This window comes from Bactrocera tryoni, chromosome 3, assembly GCF_016617805.1.
Source record: "Bactrocera tryoni isolate S06 chromosome 3, CSIRO_BtryS06_freeze2, whole genome shotgun sequence".
Lineage (NCBI taxonomy): Eukaryota > Metazoa > Arthropoda > Insecta > Diptera > Tephritidae > Bactrocera > Bactrocera tryoni.
This window is the reverse complement of record NC_052501.1, coordinates 3,666,138-3,687,682: the sequence shown is the minus strand read 5'-3', so window position 1 is coordinate 3,687,682 and position 21,545 is coordinate 3,666,138. Positions and strand designations below refer to the sequence as shown.

General features: G+C 36.4%; 1 protein-coding gene across 2 annotated transcripts; it reads left to right on the top strand.

Annotated features, from left to right (window-relative positions):
* Positions 1-1,542: 1,542 nt before the first annotated feature.
* LOC120770557 lies at positions 1,543-21,544 on the top strand. Of its 2 annotated transcripts, none has more exons than XM_040098133.1 (18): positions 1,543-1,709; positions 3,697-4,861; positions 11,712-11,806; positions 13,909-14,023; positions 14,183-14,280; positions 14,946-15,066; positions 15,200-15,350; positions 16,837-16,922; positions 16,978-17,102; positions 17,182-17,411; positions 17,486-18,809; positions 18,964-19,178; positions 19,256-19,294; positions 19,458-19,528; positions 19,864-20,052; positions 20,151-20,467; positions 20,529-20,625; positions 21,303-21,544. In XM_040098133.1, the coding sequence occupies exons 2-18, from the start codon at positions 3,830-3,832 to the stop codon at positions 21,498-21,500; spliced, it is 4,503 nt and encodes a 1,500-aa protein (XP_039954067.1). In that variant the 5' UTR covers positions 1,543-1,709; positions 3,697-3,829; the 3' UTR covers positions 21,501-21,544. The 2 variants fall into 2 exon arrangements, with proteins under 2 accessions (XP_039954067.1, XP_039954069.1); XM_040098135.1 differs by having other exon boundaries at positions 19,894-20,052; positions 21,303-21,500.
* The last annotated feature ends 1 nt before the right edge of the window (position 21,545 follows it).

The following is a 21,545-nucleotide window of genomic DNA, read 5'->3' as shown; positions in this document are numbered from 1 at the left end:
AAACATGTGTGCCAAAAATCCAATTTTCAGTTTTTTTCGTGCGTCCAAGTTCTAAGTTAAGGTTTTAACTAAAACATGCATTTTTTCACTTAAGATGATGATGAGAAAAAAAATTTTGATACAAGGCTGTTTTTTACCAGAGCAAACCCATGTAACCCCTTAATCAAACGCAACATTACTGGTGAAGACTAGAGACAGTTTAACAAGCTAGCGAATAGCGCTTCAAAAATAAGAAGAAACTGAGAAACCAAAACATATTGAAGGCACTGCCAGCCGAGGCTTATAAAAAATATACGGAAAATTAGAATATGCTGGAATATGTGTTGGTATTGTATAAGCTCTAGCGCATATACAAGTAGAAATATCGAAAAATGCAGTTTTTTTGATAGTCCGGTTCATATTTGATCTTAAGTGTACTGCTTAAAAGTCGCTTCATTGCAAAAAAAGAAACGAAATCCAGCCGTGAGAAAGCCCTTAGAGAACTATTCGAATCGCAATAAACGAGTTTATTTTTATTACACTGCATTTGTTTGCCCCGCTTTATTTTAAGTACTTACTGCTGTTTTTAAATTTTTTATTATTTTTACTCTCCTCTATTGCGCCGCGCACACAAACCTCGAAACTCATGCTTGACCCTTCAATACATTTACAAATGCAACCGCTTTTGCAAGCGCTAAAATTTAATAAGAAACAAAACTCTTCAAAGCACCCATACACAATAAATTTTCAAACAAAAAAAAAAATTAAAAAAAATAAATAAGAGTATAAAAATCTAAATCAAGACGAGAACTTCGAAATGTTTATGTATAACGTTGAACAGTTAAGCGTTAAACGAAAAAAAACACAACTGCACAGCTCGTATTTTTTGCTGTGGCAATCTGGCACAGGCAAGTAGCAGTTCGCCAACAACCGGACGTTCAGTACGTTTTAATTGTTAGTACGCGCCGGATCCAGCGCAGCAATTCGTTTCGGTTCGAATATTTGCTTTAATAATATTATTTAAACAACGCCAGCAAAAACGGCTAAGTAATTTCTATTTCAAATGTGTGTGTGTAAAACGGCGCGCCAACGCATTTTATATATTTTTATTATTATTCACCTTGCACGATAGTGTTAATACGAAGAGCGCAGGCGCTTGCGCACCAATGTTATGCGATTGCTAACGAACGCGGCAACGACGCGCACCAATCGTGAATCAACAAACGATTGGCTCCTTGAAGTCTCTGGTCGAGTCGTGCTAGCATCCAATCGGCTGACAGTCACAGTGTCCAGTGTGTTCAGTAGCTAGGGTTGCATTCGTGTGGAACGCAAGAAGTTGCAACTTGCATGCGAAGTGCATTTCCACTCAAACTCAAGTGCGCTCCGTCACTCAAACTGAGCGTTGTGCATGGTGCGTCCGCACTAGTGCGTGCGTGTGTGCGATTTTTATTGAGGGGCCGGAATCAGCGTCGACACCCCAGCCACCGCCGTCGTATGCGTTGCTGCTTTGCGGAATTGTGAATTGTGAGTTCGTTTTCACTTTCAGTACGAGTCCGCAAGCTGCGCTGAATACGTGCGCGGTTCCGTTTGTTTTCGATTTGCGCTCTTTGCCATTTTGGCTTTTATTAGGTCCGTTAATTAGTTGTTGTGCGTGCGTGCGACATCGGCAAGTGGCGCGCGAAAACCTGTTCCTAGACATCCTGCCCAAGGACGGCAACAGTTACAAACAAGTGCGTACAAGAAATTTGGAATGCCCGTAGTGAATTGTGAAATTGATGCAAAGTTATTGCAAAAATATTAAAGATTTTTAAATGAAAGAAATATTAAAAAATTTAAAAATAATTTTCAAACATATGAAATAAAATTGTTATTGTGAGATAATAAAAATGGAAAAAGTGCATAAATTAATTTTTTATGCAGTGTTTTTAGGAATTTTGTTAAAAGCTGATGGTTTTATTTAAAGTCGGCATAAAGAAGTTTTACCCAATATGAAGCATTTCATTTTTGTTTTTTGTTTTTGTTATCTTGCTTTCGACGAAGAGTTCAACTACACATAAATAAGTTTAAAAAAACATAGATGCGCAAGGAACAAAAGCTTGTTTCTTAATATAGCAGATATGAATTCCAAAGCCAATGCCATAAGGGGTTACTTGGGTTTTTTTTCAACAGTTTTTTTCTGATAAAAAAAATAAATATTTTATTAAAATTTGATTGTTACAAACAATCTTATCAACAAAGACATTAAAAAAATTTTGTAAAAAATATTTTAAGCTCGAGCATTGCGACGCCATTTCCGCTGACCCGTTGGGAAAAATATGCGCCTGCGTTGGCAGAATAACTCCTTACAGGATCATCTAAAGTGAAAAGAATGTGTTTTAGTTTAAGCCGTAGTGAATAGTTGTAATTGAAAGAAAAAATCTTTCGTCCAAGGGTTTGAGAAGAAAGACCTGTGTAAAATTACATGAAGATCGGTTAAATAGTTCTTGAGAAATCTTGCCATCCGACTTCAAAAACACAGTTTCGAGAAAAACGCGTTTAAAGACGGCGCACCTAGCCTTGCTAGGCTCGAGCTCAAATGCTTTCACGGCTGTGTCTTCAAAACCATTACTCCGATCAACTTGAAAATTGAGGACAAGACATTCTACAGCTGTTGTAGAATTTAATAAGAAAATAAAAAAAGGATTTTTTGAAACACGTAAACCCATGTAACCCCTCAAAAAGATTAAGTGAAATTTAAACTGTGCTCAACATTCTTTTGTCGTTCGCTTACCAAATATTGCCTACTAAAAAATTATTCAAAAATTATGTGATGCTATCTTTCTTTAATTATTTTGTATAAGAACTTATGAGCAAATACGTAAAGTGTTCAGATAAGAAAATATACTTGTACAAAAACAATTGAAAAACGACTAAGCTGTGGAACAACTAGAAACAAATTGGCCAAAATATCAGATTAGACTCCCACATTGAGTTCACGATCGGTTTTTGTTGACAACTGTTTGTAAGAAACACAAGGTTCGGAAGCTTTAACAAAGTTTTGTAGAAAGTTTAACGAACAAATTGCTTTAAGCATATCGTACCATCTTAAAAAAAAATAATTTGCCGCAGAGTGAAGTGCCTATTTTTAACAATAGATAAAATTAAAAAAGAAAATTTGTAACCATATTTGGATGTATAACAGTGCAAAAATATTTTCGAAAATAAGCTTTTCACAATTTATGAAAATCGCTTTAAAGCAAAATTGAAATAATAATTTATAAATACAACATGCAAGCAACATACCCTCATCAAAGCACCAATTTACGGTATTCAGCAAAAGTCACGTTCGATTCGGCTTAATCGTTAGTAGTGCTACTCGTAGCAAATTTGTACGAATATTAATTATGTAATGAATTCGGTAAAAAATGCAATGTTATGCAATGTGTAATGCTCAAAGTGTATTTTTTGTTGTGTTTTTATAACAAAAAAAAAGTTGTGATATACATAATATAAAGTTAATTAAATAGCGAATACAAGAAAAAGTTAAAAAATATTAATAATGCAATATTTTAAGTAAAGCTCCAAATGAATATGTTTTATAGTTAATTATTAAATAAGCAACTTATATATTTTTTCATTTAAAAAATAAGTGTTGACATTAGAAACAAATAATTACTATATTTCAATCAGTTTACTTAATAAAAATTAAAACATAAAACATAAATATTATACTCACAGTTTTCAGTATTATGCCGATGAGCCCTTCTTGATACTACAGACATACAAACAACTCGATTATCTTTGCGCCAATGTGTTTATAAAATAATAAATAGTTCTTTCCTAAACTGAAAAAAGCTTCGAAATCTCAAAAATGGACTCTAATCACAAGAATCAAACTACTAAAGAAAACCCGCGTGGCTCTGTGTCCTCCATTAAATCGCTAGAGGTACCACCCACACCAACGCGATCGCCGAAGAAGGTATCTTTCTCGGACGATTTTCCTTTTATTGAAACAAACGCCACGGCGCCGCCCACTAGCACCACCGCAACTGATGTGAGTAATGACAGCAGCGAAGTCAACGATCACAACAACAGTGTATTTACAGCGCCGAGCTCCGTCACCGAAGAGGAGCTAACCGCCGTAAATCACGTGCTGTTGCAGGCGGCACAATATCTGGAACAATTACACGGCGCTCGAGATCACCAGCCAGAGCCATATAGCCCACCACCAACAAGCCACAACGAAATCAGCACAAGCAGCAAGCAAATAAATCTCAAGCAGCCACCACAGAAAGTAAAGCGACTCGCTAAAGTCGGTGGTGGCGGTGGAGCTGCTGCAGTACCAAATGTAAGAGCGCAAGAAACAAATACCAGCGATGAGGAATTGGATAAAGTGGAAGTGCATAAATTACCCAACGTCAACACAACCACGCCAACAACAGCGGTAACATCAGCAACAACAACAGCAACAGCTAAAAATGTAAGCGTATCACCTGCTGTGATTGAATTAGACAACAACATCGAACAATCGACTATAGCGCAGGCACAAGAACAAAAACAGAACCAGAACCAAAACCAAATAATCAAATCACTGTCAATAGTTTCTACAAATACCGCAGCAACCTCCGGCGCAGCTCCGAGAAAGACATTCACCACCACCCTCAGCAACGTGCAGCTGGCGGAACCAACTACCTCGGCACAATTAGAAGAGATAAGCGAAGAGCAGTCTCACGTGGCCCGATACATTGACCGCTACAACCTCAATTTAGATAAGAATTTCAGCGCGATGGAAGTGGAGGCGAGGCGTGAAAAACTGCGCTGGCTACTCATATCCGAGTGTAGCGCACTGCTCGCGGAGGGCAAGCACACTCGTGAGGCATTCCGGAAACTGGTACTGGAAAAGGTGAGTTCCATGACTGATAACAGCTGGACTTTATCTAAGTTGAGCTTATAGCTGTTAATAATATATCTGCTCTACATACTAAAGACTTCTTGATTAGTTTTTGAGTTTAATTGTTTTACTAAATTGGGTCACTTAGTAGCCGTCTTTCGAGTTTCTTTCAAACAAGACGTTGTATACACATATATATATATGTAAATATATTTAGGAATGTGATCGTTCAAATTAGCATATATGTATATGTACATGTGTATGCATAAATAATGTAAATTCGTGAAATGATATGTGTCATAAAACAACAATGAAAGAAATCGGCAAAAGGGATTCCAAAAGTAAAGCCGGTTAATGAATATTTTTGGTTAACGTTAAGCAGCGGCTGCATATTTTAAAACAAGTTTCGCATTATGGTCCATATCTGATTTTTTGTTTACTTATTTTAATCACAATCCATGTGATGACACTGAGTTTACCAATCATTAAGCCGTAATAGCGAATTGAAATGAAGATGTTTAAATGGCAGTTTTTATTGAACTGCTGCTATGTCGGTCTAAAAAAGAAATAATTTTAGAAAACAATATTAGCTTTCAAAAAGTCTGGTCTGCAATTTATAAAATTTTGAACAAATATAAATTATTATGCGTTATCATCAAGGTGTATAAAGTACAAGTAAAAATATACTGGCACGCTGTTGTTAACTCGGCTATAATCGCGTAAGCGGTGTCTACGCCAATTAAGAAGAAGAAGAAGAATAATATAGTTTACTTCTCGTAGAGACCTTCAACACTTTTTCCTCTAAGTAAAAGCCAGTCAATAAAATTATTCGATTGATTAGCTGGTATCTTCGCGATTTGCATTTATTATCTCCAGTATGTAAATTATTTTAAATATTTGCATTAATTATTGCTTATTTTCACTTGCAATAACTGTTTAAGCAAAAATGTAAGTATAAAGAAGCTAAGCAGATGCTAAGTGTTCTTTAAACCTGTTGATTAGGTTTAGGGGTATGACTTTTCAGATTAAGTATAAAGAAATTAAAGTGTAATAATTAATAATCAACAAATTATTTCGCAGTAAAACAATGTCTTACATAAATTCTACAAAATTCAATATGAAATGTATATGAATTATGTAGCTGTCAGCAAATAATTTTTATATTTTTAAATCTACGATTATCTGCTTTTAGATAACAAGTAGGCCAAAAAGTTCTTGTGATTTTATAGAAAATCACATTTTTTACAAAATTCCATGTTACTTTTCTTCAAATAAACTGAATCCTAAGTGTCGTTGATTCACTTTCAACAGCCATTTTTTTGAAGTTCGAAAACAATAAAAAGCACTAGGGGTCAGGAAAGGAGAATATTGTATAGGAGGTAAAATAAAAAACTGATTTATGAAATAAATTTCCGCAGAACATCCCCAAATTCAGAGAGAGTTCAGAGTAAACTACATGTCTTTAGAACAAGATTCGTTTTCTTTTCCCCAAAAATAATTTTTAAATTTTTGGATATTATATTCATCTTCTTCGTTTGTTTTTTTTTTTGGACGATCACTACTTTCATTGTCTGCGGTGTTCATTTGGTCTGTACGGAAATTCACAAATCACTTACAAATGGTTTGTTCGTCTGGCGCAAAGGTCCAAATATACACTCTCCTTAATAGCAACATTCTTTTCACCTAAAAATTGTGTTTATTTGACACACAAAATTCTTTTTAAACAGTTTTTTTTCATTCAATAAAATTCAAAAAGCGACTTACTCAATTGTTCGAAAGCTGTGGAATTAACACTTGTACCTTGAAGATTAGATCTAGTACATGACACATATAATATCTTCTAACTTGAATTTTTTATCCAGCTATATTTCTAAATGACATCGAGACATTGACATCTCGCAGAATAATGCCACATAAAAAGTACTTGTCGCTTGTATAAGAAAGATGGTCTAGACTAAAAGACCAATCATGCATTACACTCGTACTTGTTATAGGAAAGTTTCCAACATATTAATTTCCCTACAGTGTCGTTTTCATTTACATACAGTCATACTATACATATATCTTTGGGACAGTGGCGTAGCTACCTGGGCATTAAGCGGGGCAGTGCCTCGGGGCCCTCAAGCTCGGGGGACCGTCGAATTCTCCCATTTTCAAAATAAATATGACAGGTTGCAACCCCTCCTTAATCATGGCAACTCAGTTGAGAGAAAAAGTTGTACACACCTAAAGAATTCCCCTCAATTCTTTCTGTAGGTTGGCATTGGTGCCAATTTGACGGATAGTGATATGTGCGATTTATTATTCGCCGATGTGCGTTTTATTGTGAATTCGAGTTAAGATTTTTTTTCGAGAACGGTTAAAAAATTAATGCTGTATCAGGATTAAGTAAACTAATGCCAATAAACTTTTTTTCTAATGGTCAATTTAGTGGTTTAATTTAATTTAATTTTATTACTCATATTGATGAAATCTATAGTTTTCGGCTGCAGCTCATTGTATAACGCTATATCGTGAAAAAGCGCAAGTCACCTGCAGTAAAACTTCGTTATTTTGATATTATCAAAGAGTCCTAGTAAAGATGGGCGTAGTGAAGCAGAGAGTATTAAAAGAAAAATGCTAAATTTCGAGTTCGTGTTGCTTTGCAAATTCATGCACAATGCGAACTTCAATTTGGGCGAGGCAAGTAAAAATTTAGTAGACACCAAAGCAAAGTTGCAAATTTATAGAAATGATTTTGAGTTATTCAAGTGCAAAGCCAGTGGAACTGCAAGAAAATATGGTATTGATAGCCATTTTCAAGAAAAAAGGCAAATAAAAGTTAAAAAACATTTTTATGAATTACCGATTTCCAAATCGAGAAAAAATATTTGTTCGATTTTCTAACTCCAACATTTTTATTACAATTAAAGCAACTTCATTTTTCGGAAATATTCAGATATAATAGGTCCTAGTTTTTCACTTCAATTTATTAATATTTACCACCAAGTTTTACTTCAACTAAGTCAAGTATGGACTGTTCACCAATTATGTAAGGAAATAATGAACATCTATCATTTAGCAAATTAAAAAAGTTAAGCCTGCATTTAGACGAACTCATTAATACTTTTGCAAAAACCAAAGCTAGAAAAAAATTGTAAATATTATTGTTATTTATCAGTTGTTAGGCCCGACCTTTATATGATAAACCCTTGAATCTTCTCTATTTCGTTTTATTAGGCAAACCTACACCAAGTATTAATTGTAATTTATGTTGTTACTGTTTAATACCTGCCCTGCAGTGTACAAAACAAAAGCTTAAATAGCTTAGTATTTTTAAGATATGTGTATATTTCATACTTTTATTTGATAAAACCTAATCAGTATACATAGCAGTGGGGCCCCAGGGCTCTTTGTTACCTAGCTACGCCACTGCTTTGGGAGTAAGAATGTGAAAAGCGCACTAACAACCGGCTTTTTTTTTGCTTTAAGCACATTTAAATATCTTGTAATGAAACAAACAAATAGACATAATGAGGAGAATACTATTACCGATGCATGATTCTTACAAACATCAATCAGTAATTTGTTGATTATTTTTAATTAATACTTATATGCCATATAATTTTAATATATTCGTTTATAAATAATGTAGTTTCCTCATTCCTTCAAATCCGGTTGTATGATGTGAATAAAACTTTCTATCTCTAAATTTATGAAAAGTGTAGATAAAATCCAAAGAATTTTTGAATCGAAAAAAAAATCACCACAGAACGTATTCTCTAGCATTTACGCAGAACTCGCATCAAAGTCATTAAGGTTATGAGGGATCAATAAATACAGGCGTTTCCGAATAAGAGTGATATGATTTCTTAAAAAAACGAATTCTATTTACCTAATTTTCGAGTACTTTTCCCACTAAAACAAGTCGTATGTTATGAATAGTACGTTCACTATAGACTTATAAAACTTGAAGAGAAAAATCAATCAATCAGTAGGGTAATCTTTTTGAATTTTTTTTTTCTTGCATTTTATGTTCCATTATACCCTTAGAATTAATGTTGGAAGGTTTCGAAAAAGCCCAAAAAAATAATCGACGTTCGGAGCGCTCAGAGTGCATACCTCAAACTTTAAGCCCGTTTTTCTCAAAACGTTTTTTTTTTAACTGGCGGACATGATTCCGGTCGAGTTACTCAATCGATTTGCTTAATTTTTTTTATGTTCACAAAACGCCTGGCAATTGTTCTATATTTCATAATTCATATCATTCACCCAGCCATTTCTCCGAAAGATGTCTTCAAAAAATTCCTAAAAAATTTGTTTATGCACTCCACGATATACCTCATGATATTTGAAAAAAAGTTCTATTGTAGAATAAAAATTTCTATGGAAAAAAAATGTCCAAAAACAGCCCAGATTACCCTGCTGACCCCTTAAATAACTCCACAAGAAGTAGTCTAATGGTATTAAATCACAACTTTTTTGAGGCCATTCAATGTCACATTGTCTTGAAATAATCGAATCTCCAAATTTTTATCGGAATAATTCGGTTCTTACACGTGCTGTAGCCCCGTTTTGTTGGGATCAGATGTTGTCAAGATCAACTTCTTCCAATTGCGGCCATAAAAAGTAAGAACCGATGATTCCACCAGACCAAAGACCACACCTAACTTTCAATTTAGGAGAATGTAATGATTGCTCATGAATAATTTGTGGATTTTCTTCGCACCAGAATCGACAGTTTTGTTTATTTACCGCACCACTTAAATGAAAATGAGCCTCATCTGTGAAGATTATTTTCTTAATTATTATTATTATTATTTTGATAATAATGTTTAATAATTTGTAAACGTTGTTCTTGCGTATGTATGTATATCTTTCCATAATGAAATTGTAAACATTACTGAGTACAGGAAAAAAAATTACAAATTATGATGGTTTAAAAATGGACGACGAATTAGACCCTAAAAACCTTCATTTGATTGTCTTTAAGCATCATAGAGCATTCATATTGAAAACAAGTAAGGAAGGGCTAAGTTCGGGTGGCTCCGAACATTTTATACTCTCGCATGGTAAGGTGATAATCGAGATTTCATAATACGTCATTTACATATTTTTCAAATACCGTATTTTTGTAAAGTTTTATTCCGCTATCATCATTGGTTCCTAATGTTTATACTCGTATTATACAGAGAAGGCATCAGTGGGAATTCAAAATAGCTTTATATTGGAAGAAGGCGTGGTTGCGAACCGATTTCACCCATATTTCGTACATGTCATCAGGGTGTTAAGAAAATATTATATACCGAATTTCATTGAAATCGGTCTAGTAGCTCCTGAGATATGGTTCTTGGTCCATAAGTGGGCGGCGCCACGCCTCATTTTCAATTTTTAAAAAAGCCTGGGTGCAGCTTCCTTCTGCCACTTCTTCCGTAAAATTTAGTGTTTCTGACGTTTTTGTTAGTCGGTTAACGCACTTTTAGTGATTTTGAACATAACCTTTGTATGGGAGGTGGGCGTGGTTATTATCCGATTTCTTCCATTTTTGAACTGTATATGGAAATACCTGAAGAAAACGACTCTGTAGACTTTGGTTGACATAGCTATAGTAGTTTCCGAGATATGTACAAAAAACTTAGTAGGGGGCGGGGCCACGCCCACTTTTCCAAAATAATTGCGTCCAAATATGCCCCTCCCTAATGCGATCCTTTGTGCAAATTTCACTTTAATATCTTTATTTATGGCTTAGTTATGACACTTTATAGGTTTTCGGTTTCCGCCATTTTGTGGGCGTGGCAGTGGGCCGATTTTGCCCATCTTCGAACTTAACCTTCTTATGGAACCAAGGAATACGTGTACCAAGTTTCATCATGATATCTCAATTTTTACTCAAGTTACAGCTTGCACGGACGGACAGCAGACATCCGGATTTCGACTCTACTCGTCGCCCTGATCACTTTGGTATATATAACCCTCTATCTGACTCTTTTATTTTTAGGACTTACAAACAACCGTTATGTGGAAAAAACTATAATACTCTCGTTAGCAACATTGTTGCGGGAGTATAAAAATTATGTGCAGGGCACATTTCCCTTAGCGCCATGCGTAATGTTGCTTCCTCGTTGTCTCGACAACACCTGAAGGATAGAGCATGCATGTGAAGTTAACTTGCGCCCCCGTTGCCAAGATAGCTCCTTACAGGATCAAATAAAGTGAAAAAGTGTTTTAGTTAAAATCTTAACTTAAAACTTGGGCGAAAGGAAAAAAAACTGAAAACTAGATTTTTAGCAGACATTTTTACAAAACAATTTAAAGTTCAGAGAAAATTTCGCTAAATTTTTGTTTCAAATAGTTGTAATCGAAAAAAATCCTTCGTCCAAGTCTTTAAGAATTGTATCTCAAAAACCAGTGAACAATTTCATAAAGATCGGTTGAAAAGTCCTCCAGAAATCTTGCCAACCGACTTCAAAAACACAGTTTCTAGAAAAACGCGGTTAAAGACCGCATTTAGCTAGCGTCAAGCGCACATGTTCTCAAAGCTGTATCTCCGAAACTACATATTACACGGATCAACATGACTTTATTTAGGACAATATTCTAGAGGGGTTGTTGAATTTAATAAGACAATAAAAAAATCGAGTTTTGAAACTCGTAAACCCATGTAAAGATTATTAAATTATTAAAGCATTAAAGGTAAAGTTATTGTCCGTTGACAGACACACTTTAAAAAGCTGTAATTGAACATATATTTGAAAAATTCATTTATGATTTCAGTATGTTATTTTTGAAGACTAGTTCGCTACTAAGCCTGGAAATATAATTAATATAGATATTGTTAATACAAATCCTACTTATAAGCGTTTTATTTATATTTTCTTTATAGGAATTCCAACAAAAGTTCTTCCATCTCTTCGATCTCGAGGGAAACGGTTACTTGGTGCAGGATCGTTGGATTGAACATTTAAAAGGACGTTTAACGTGAGTATACAAATTTCGTTCATCTTTTTAATATTTTCACAAAAAAAAGTTGTTATGAATAAACTTTGACTCAAAAACTTCAATTTTTCAAACAGTCCCTTGAACTCAACATACGAAGATCCTTGGTAAATATAGCCGTTTGTGTACATGCCACTATCATTTTTGTTGTAAAAGTGTTGATTTTTATTTAAATATGTTTGGTGTCAAATTTTAACACTCTTTTAACGATGTAATAAACAAGAAAAATTCCGAAGCTATTATACTGTACGCAGGTGCATTTTTGGTGTCAAATCATATACTTATGTAACTAAATCTGAAAACGTAACTTGCGAACGTTTAACATTCAACTAAAAACTTTCTTTTTAGTCACTTTTTTGATACAGATCAACAACCTTCAAGTCGAATAAAAATTATTTAATAAAGACAAAGTAGCTTCTAGGAATAACTTTATCTTAACTTTGATTGTGCGGAGATCGTAGCATTACTATGAAAAATAATTCCTGCCGAGTTTAGTGAAGATATCTTCTCAAATAAAGAAGCTTCCATGCAAGGAGTTGAGTTTGATTTTGATCGATCAGGTTGTATGACAGCTATAAGCTATAGTAGTTCGATAACGACAGTTCTAAAAAAAGAGAAGCTTCATGGAGAGATCTTAAGGTCTATAAAATTCCATATCGATATCTCAAAAGCTGAGGAAATTGTTCGCATACATACAGACGATCATCCAGGCGGTCATGATTAAACCGACTCAGCTCGTCACGCTGATCAAAATTATATATATTTTTTTTCGTGTCTCTGGATGTCAGTCGTACATCACTCTTGGCAATCTCGACCACTATTTCATTGCCCTCGATGCCTTTGCGGCCTGGCACTCAGTAGAAGTGAAGTTGCTTACCGCAGGCAATACTTTCCATGCTGCCTTACTTCTCAAGACGCTTTTGGCTGATATGCGATACGACGTTTCTGCTTTGATTGCTGCTTGGCTGTCTACGTAGATGTTCACTCTGGATTTGCCTGCCCGTGCATTAAACGCCACTTCCGCAATAGCAAAGACCTCAGCTTGAAATATGCAGTGGTCCGGCAACTTAAAAGATTGCCTTATCTAACTCTGGATAGTATATTCCTCCACCAACTCCATCGTGCATTTTCGAGCCATCCGTATAGATGTTTACAGTGTTGCCGCACCTTTTTCTATGTTTACTTTGAACCTTCTTTCTCAGTTGAATAGTAAGGTCATGTAGTCGGTGTTTGCCCAAACGCCATTACCCACCGAACTATGCCCAAAAGGTTCTATATGAAAATTCTCCTGCAGCCAGTAGTTGTCCCGCCGATTTTGCTGCGCAGTTTTCAGCAAAGTTAGTGGTTTAGTTCCAGTTCAAGAACCGCCATTGGAGTTGTTCCTAAAGATATGTAAATATGTTATGTTTCCTTCAATGATCAAATGATAGGCTCACTTTACCAAGTCTTCAATCCCTTTCACAGCCTTGACCAACTCATAATGCTTACCCCTGAATTGATATTAAAATTTTGGAATTAGAAAAAAGCATTTTATAGGCAAACTGACGTCAAACCGAGCTATAATAAACACGATAACCTCTCTAAGACAATCTTGATACCACGGTACTATTCCGTTCCGATATTGGCATTATTGACGACCTGTAGGAGACACGTTGCCACCATATTCGGGTCTAAGTAATCGGAACGGAACCGGATTTTTATCCATCCAAGCACAGTCAGCTCGGCACCATTCCTCGAAATTTCAAGGAATGTTTTCCGCTGCTACAACAACAAATGATTTTCAAAAGTTTTTATAATTCCCTAAAAATATCAATGGAGGATGAACCAAACAAGAAAATAGTATAAATATTTGAGGAAATAAAATATTTACAAACAATTTTCGAAGAAGCGTATACCCACATGTTCTTTAAATAAAATATTGTAATGTTTTTTCTTCAAACAAACTTTGCAAGTACTAATAAATATGATGTCTGTTGCTTACTCATTGGCTAAATTTTGCGTTAAAATTGTTGTACAGTTAAAAGAAAGAAATTATTTACAAACAAGCACCTACTCTAAAAACAATGTTTTGTTTAAATTCACAGCGATGATAGACAAATGGATTTCGCCGAACAACTCGAGTCTGTGGCATATGTGATTTGTGGGGAGAACAGTAAGATCACGCCGAAGAACTTTACAGAAATTTGGCAAGCGCGTGGTGTAAGTAAAATGATTGTCTGCTAATTGCATTTTAAAGCTAATTTTTATGCGCTTACTGCACATGCTTACATTTTTACAGTCCATAAACTATACACATTAGTTGAAGAGTTCAAGGACATTAGAAAATATTTAAAATTTAACCGTTTCTTCCGTATACAGATCCTGGATAAACTATACCGTCTGATCGATGTTGATGGCACGAATCTGATATCCACAAATCAAATAATGGAATTCATTTCACACCTGACCAACACGCGGTGAGTATCCCACGGCCGGACTGCGCGAAACCGGTGACGCAGACAGACCCACTTGTAATCAAACGAAACAAATATTTAGCGCAACATTTGGCAATGTGCAACATCTATTGACGCCATTAAATTTAACGTACGAGTGCGCGAACGTTGTACGTGCTGAACACTTACAAATTGCAAACAAATCGATTAACACGCCCGAAGAGCAAACGCAAATGCAAAAGCTAATCCAGAAGCCTTCCTCTGCGCCGTCTGCGTACACGCTTTCAGCGCTTTCATTTCCATAGTGGCAAATAAAATGTGTTGCACTCTTACACGACCGTGGTAGGTGCCCCTAGTATCTCCTATGTAAATGCGTACACATATGTGCTAATGTGTAACTCCAGCATCCGAGGCCGTGAGTGCAATAAGCACACGATTCGCTGCTCCATTAATCAGTCAGCGTCCAATAGCCGCAATCTTTAATTAATCTATAATTTATTGCTCGAGCTCAACTAACCGAAAATGTTTTCTTCACCTTTACTGACCGCCACTCACGTCTGCCTGCCCGACCAAACACAAATATTTACCTATAGCACTTGCAACCACCGGTGTGAGCGCACCAACACAACAACTACAACATCACTTGCCGTTTCGAATTTTATTTTTGTTTTCTTTCATTTCGTTCTTAGGCCACGCACCGGTTTTGATAAGAGCTCCCTGGGGCGTCTGGAGCAACTCTTTCGCAGCACTGTGGGCAATGAACGGGAGATACGACGTGAGGAATTTCAGAAAATAGTAACATCGAAAAACGTGAGAAACTACCAACAATAATTCGCATTTTATTACTCTACACCTTGAATTTATTTGTTTTTCTTGTCTTTCATCTTGCTGCTGCGAATGTTTGGTTGGTTTGTTGCTTGTACATGGATGTCACTCAATGCAGCCATTCTTTACCGATCGTGTCTTTCAAATATTCGACAAGGATAACTCGGGTTCGATATCTTTGCAAGAGTTCATTGATGCCATACATCAATTCTCCGGCCAGTCAGCGGATGATAAAATACGTTTCCTATTCAAAGTATACGATATCGATGGTAAGTGCAGTACTCGAACAATAATATTATTTAGTGGCCATTGAACAGCAGTTCTGCTGTGGCAGTGTGCAAACAATGACCTTTATTACAAAATTGGCAGACGTAGTCGAGTGTAGTAAGTGCATGTCTACCACTCAGAAGGCAGTTGGTTCAAATCTCAGAAATTGTAATAAAGAATAACACGCCCCAGAACGCATTTCTGATATGTAAAAATATTAATAAAATCCTAGGTTCCCTCAAAAGTCATTTGGAAGTTCTCTTTTCACTTTTTATAAATAATATTCCAAAGCATAAATATGGAAGGCAGTTAAATACATTCGTTGATTGATTCTTCAATAAAAAATATCGGCGTTTAGTTCGCTGAAGACATGTCCTAAATATTGGGTAGTCGAAAAAGTATTTTCGTATTTTGTCAATAGATGTTGTTGCAGTCGTATATCTCCAGTGAAGAACTTAACATTCATCATCAAACGGTTTTGAACAATTTAAAAAGGCTGGCTACAAAAAGAAGCTCGATGCCTGGGTACCACAGGAATTATCTGTGAAAAATTTAATGGACGGAATTAACATCTGCGATTCTTTGCTCAAACGAAATGGAATCGAATCATTTCTGAAGCGAATGGTAACAGGAGACAAAAAGTGGATCAAATACGACAATAATGTGCGAAAAAAATCACGGTCCAAGCGTGCTGAAGCTCAACAAATAGTCGCAAAGCCAGTATTCATGCCTCGAAAGGCGTTGCTGAGTGTTTAGTGGGATTGTAAAGGAATCATCCACTATGAGCTGCTCCAGCCTGATCGAATGATGGATTCTACATTTGACTGTCAAAAACTGATGAGATCGAAGCAAGCAATCGAAAAAAACGACCAAAACTGATCAACAGAAAGGGCTTCGTCTTCCATCAGGACAACATAGACCACAGACATCTTGACTTCGCAAAAACTGGAAGAGCTTGGCTGAAGAGTTTTAATGAATTCACCATATAGCTCTGACCTTGCACCATCGGATTACCATTTGTTTTGGTCAATGTAGAACTCCATTAATAAAGTAAAATTTGCTTCAAGAGAAGCCTGTGAAAATTACTTGTCATAGTTTTTCGCAGAGAAACCTGAAAAGTTTTACACTGATGGAATAATGTCTCTAGCGGAAAAATTGGCAATAAGTGTTCGACCAAAATGAAACATATTTGGTTCATCAAAGTTCATTATATATATAAAAAAGTTGAAGTTTTATTAGAAATACGAACAGACTTTTTGACTATCCTATATAAACATACACAAAAACTTTCGATTAGAAATTTAAACCAACATTGTTAAGAAAGCAGGCTATTTTTCGAAAGACCACATAATCATACCGAGGGTTTGTACTAACTAGGGATATCACTTTTAAGAGTATAGAAAGCTAGTTGTTAATGGGTGTGGTCAATTGAATGCATGGCTTACATGACACTGTACATTTTTTCAAATTTGTCTATAATGCCTTCAGGTGACGGTCTGATACAGCATAAGGAACTGCATGATGTGATACGCGCCTGCATGGAGGAAAATGGTATGGAATTCTCCGATGAGCAAGTAAGGGTTTTAAGCACTTTCAAATTCATTATTTAACTCAGTAACACACATTTAGATTGAAGATCTGACAACAGCCATGTTTGAAGATGCGGATCCGTACAATCGTGGTGAAATCACTTATGAAGCTTTAAAAAATCAAATTTGCAAACATGGCGGATTATTAGAAAACCTCAGTATTACGTAAGACTAATTTTCACTTTTTATATTTTTATATATTGTATATTAACACAAATATTAACGAAATTCTATTGACGCGCAGCATAGATCGTTGGCTTGTGCCCATGACGCAGGAGACTCCTAAACCGAAGTCCAAATGTCCGCGACTGCGCTTTGACAAGCCACATCAACTTACTTTGGCCTACATGAAAAATAACCAAGCCTTCGTTTCATATCTGTACATCTATATTGCCATAAATTTGTGCCTTTTCATCTCACGAGCCATTCAGTATCGAGCGAGCAATGGATTTGTGATTGTTGCGCGTGCATGTGGTCAGTCGAGATGCTTAAGTTTATGTATATAGTAATGTCCAAAAATTCAATAATTGTGATTTCTACTCCCGCAGGACAATGTCTGAATTTCAATTGTGCCTGGATATTAGTGCTAATGTTGCGACATTCTCTTACGTATCTGCGTTCTCAGGGGCTTTCTTCGTACCTGCCTCTGGATAACCACATCTATCTTCACAAACTGACGGGCATTGTCGTGTCAATCCTGAGTCTGCTTCATACCATCGCTCATCTTTTCAATTTCTCCATAATTGTGGTGAACGATCCGCAAATCAATGCTGGCCACTACACAATCGGCGAATGGCTGCTAACCGATCGTCCAGGGCTGTTCGGTCTCATACCGGGCTGTGCCAACCCTACAGGTTTAGCGCTACTAATTATCCTGTTAATAATGTTCATTTGCTCCCAGCCATTTGTACGCCGCAAAGGTTCCTTCGAAGTCTTCTATTGGACCCATCTATTGTATATTCCATTTTGGATTCTACTATTGTTTCATGGTCCGAATTTCTGGAAGTGGTTTTTGGTGCCAGGGTTGGTGTACATAGTAGAGCGTATATTGCGTTTTGTCTGGATGAAAAGCGAACATGGAAAAACATACATCAGTTCCGGTTTGCTTTTGCCATCCAAAGTTATACATTTGGTCATTAAGCGTCCATTTAACTTCAATTTCCGTCCGGGTGATTATGTCTTCGTTAATATACCAGTTATTGCCAACTACGAATGGCACCCCTTCACAATTAGTTCAGCACCGGAACAGGAGGATTACATGTGGCTACACATACGCACTGTAGGCGAATGGACCAATCGATTGTATCAATATTTCGAGAAAGAACAGCAGAAACTGCAAAATGGCGAAATCATACAGCACCGACATGCGATTCCCACCGACTTGGTGTGTATTACCAACAAAACTGAGTCAAAAACATCCGCAACGCCGCAAATCGATTTTCTTGCTCAAAATCTAGCACGCTTACATGGCAAACCCGGTGCAAATGATTCAGTATTACTACCTAGTAAAGGTGCAAATCAAATGCAAAACGTTCCCCTCAAACCCGCGCGACACATACAACAACTCTCAAAATTGGCCATTGACAATACAAATGCCCGCAATGACAACGATATTGGATCTACGAAACACGCAGATCGTATACGGAGCATTAAGAGGACGCTGCAACGTACCTTCTCTCGCAAGGATGTGCCTGCGAAAACGGAGATCGATGGTCACTGGAATGAAGGTTTTGTAGGTGATCAAGTGGATTCCGTCCAGAAGCCATTGGACAAACGCTTACAAAAGTTAAACTCTCGTAAACCACAGCTCGAAAAGAGCCTCTCACTACCAGATATGGCCATCAAGTCTAAAAAGAAGGAACGCCTCAAAGCGTAAGTGTCACAATAAGATATTAGCACCATCAAAAATGCTCGAAAATAGTTTCGAAGCAAAATTTATATATACCTACTTATATGGTATACTCGCACGTAAATTATATTGAAAAGCAAGAAATACATATGTATTTTCCCTTTCATACTATTTAAGTTTACGAGCGCTCGGTCGTTCGGAATCTGAAAGGTCTTTCGATGAGTCACGTGTCAGACGTGCGCGACTTCAGAGCGGAGGTTTAGCCTACTTAAGCCCTCAAAATAAATCGCTTGCACAGAGTTTTCGCTACATGCGCAATAAGCCGACAATAATTGCCTTTAAAACACCAAGCCTAGAGGAAGCCGAACCAGATTTTACGGCAACACCGAGAGGTAAGGCCTCAATCACAACAATTATCTATATATGTACATATGTATGTAATAACTGCGTTCATTTTAATACATTGCAGGCAACATGGATACATACAGGGAGCTAGAAGAAGGAAAAGGTAATTATAATGATATTCATAAACAACGATTTTGATCCCGAAAAATTATACTTAGATTCGAGTACAATTTTTTGACCCCATTGTTGTTGGATTTGTTCATTTGACTAGCATTTTAAAGTCATTAAAAAATTATATTCTTTTGAAATTTGTAACTTTACCTCAGCAAATGGAGTTGACAAGACCGACAGCACGACAATTGAAATATCCGAAGCCAGCGTGTCCAAACCATTGGAAGTAAGTATATAAATATGTATATATGTAATTTGCACACATTTAACAACAAATATATTTACTTACATACATATGTACATTACGGTTTAATACATATATCTCAACGCTACGGATTTTTACCAGCACTTATGTACTTATGTAATACTTACTAAAAATCAATGATTTCTATATACATACATAATACTACTAGATATACCTACTAAGCTTATAATTATGGTATTTTCGATATCATTACATTAATTTTAATTTTAATAAGTGTCGAATTTATTAAATACACGCATACGTATGAATACTAAAGCAAACACTCTAAATTTGTAATTGGCTATAATACACTAAAGCAAAATCATGTTTCGAATTCCCACCCCAAGGATGCAACAGCGCGAACTAAAGTTGGTCGTTTTCGCAGACCGACCTTTTTGCGTTCCCTTTCGACATCCATCAAAAATCGCGGTAGCAATGGCAGTCTACCACCACAGGGCAACCATAACACGGGTAGCAAGGTTACACTAGACGCTGGCGTATTAGAGGTTTGGGATTTCAACACACTTTTACAAATATGCTTTACGCATATATTTATGCTTATGGCAGATATTAATAGCTTACAACATTTTCTTCTTGTATAAAGATCTTCATCGATGGTCCATATGGGGCGCCGTCGAGTCATATATTTGGCGCTCAACACGCTGTGCTCATCGGCACTGGTATCGGCGTCACGCCATTCGCATCTATTTTGCAGTCCATAATGCATCGTTACTGGAAGGCTCGGCACACCTGTCCGCGTTGTCATTTTGAGTGGGCCAGTGATATACCGAAAACGGTGATGAATTTGCGTAAGGTGGACTTCTTTTGGATCAACCGCGATCAGCGCTCATTCGAGTGGTTTGTAAATTTATTGTCACAGCTGGAAATCGAACAGGCTGAGCTGGGTGGACCAATGGAGAGGTAAATTGGAATTTTGAAGTTTTATTGAAAAAAAGGTTTTCACTGGCATTCTATACCTCAGATTCCTAGATATGCATATGTACATAACCAGTGCCCTGCAGCGCACCGATATGAAGGCAGTGGGGCTGCAATTGGCTTTAGATTTACTACATGAAAAGGTTTGTCATTATTGAATTATCATTGTTTACTGCTTGTTATACGCTGAATAGGATATATTACAAGAAAAATACGTTAGAGACCCTATAAAAAACATACAATAACTATAATTAGGCCTGTCTGTCTGTATATACCCGATCTAGTAACTCAGTTTTTGAGCTATAGATCTGAAATTTATTTTCCCCTCAAGAAGCTGCGCACCGTCGATATCGGACTACTATACGGTGTAGCTGCCATACAAACTGATCCATCAAACTCAAGTCTTTACATGGACAACTTTTTTTTCGACAAGGTATCTTCACGTAATTTGGTATACTTGTAGATTATTATCCTAGTCAACGTTACAATCTCCGAACAAATGGTATATATAGGACCATTAAAGCTTATAGCTACCATTACAAAACGGGTCGATGAAACTCATGGAAAACTTGTTTCTTAGACAAGGTATTTTTTTGAAAAGCCAGCACTATAACCTTCGAACAAATTGTTCAGAACGGAGAGTATTTAGCTGTCAATCGATCAAAATCAAAATAAAAACCTTTTTATACCCTTTTATGCCATGAAAAATGCAGCCGTAAAGGATATTATAACTTCGGTAAAGTCGAAGCTAACGTTTTTCCTTGTTTCTAGTATACACTTCAAGTTCGCTGCTGTAATCATTGAATTTGCTTGGTTTCAGGGCAAGCGAGATCTCATTACTGGTCTGAAGACGCGCACGAATGCCGGTCGTCCAAACTGGGATAAAGTGTTTAAGCAGCTGCAGGCGCAGAAGAAGGGCAAGGTAACGGTATTCTACTGTGGTCCACCGCAACTAGGCAAAACACTGCGCTACAAATGCGATCAGTACGGCTTTGCATTCCGCAAAGAATGTTTTTAATTTATAAGTCAAACATATAATTTTTTTTTATTGTATTATTATTGT

Bases quoted from the DNA above. Each gene is read 5' to 3' on its own strand.
- LOC120770557 (XM_040098133.1), top strand. From the start codon at position 3,830: ATGGACTCTAATCACAAGAATCAAACTACTAAAGAAAACCCGCGTGGC. The intron at 14,024-14,182 runs GTAAGTAAAATG...TTCCGTATACAG, and splicing joins AAATTTGGCAAGCGCGTGGT to ATCCTGGATAAACTATACCG. The intron at 19,529-19,863 runs GTAAGTATATAA...AATACACTAAAG, and splicing joins GCGTGTCCAAACCATTGGAA to CAAAATCATGTTTCGAATTC.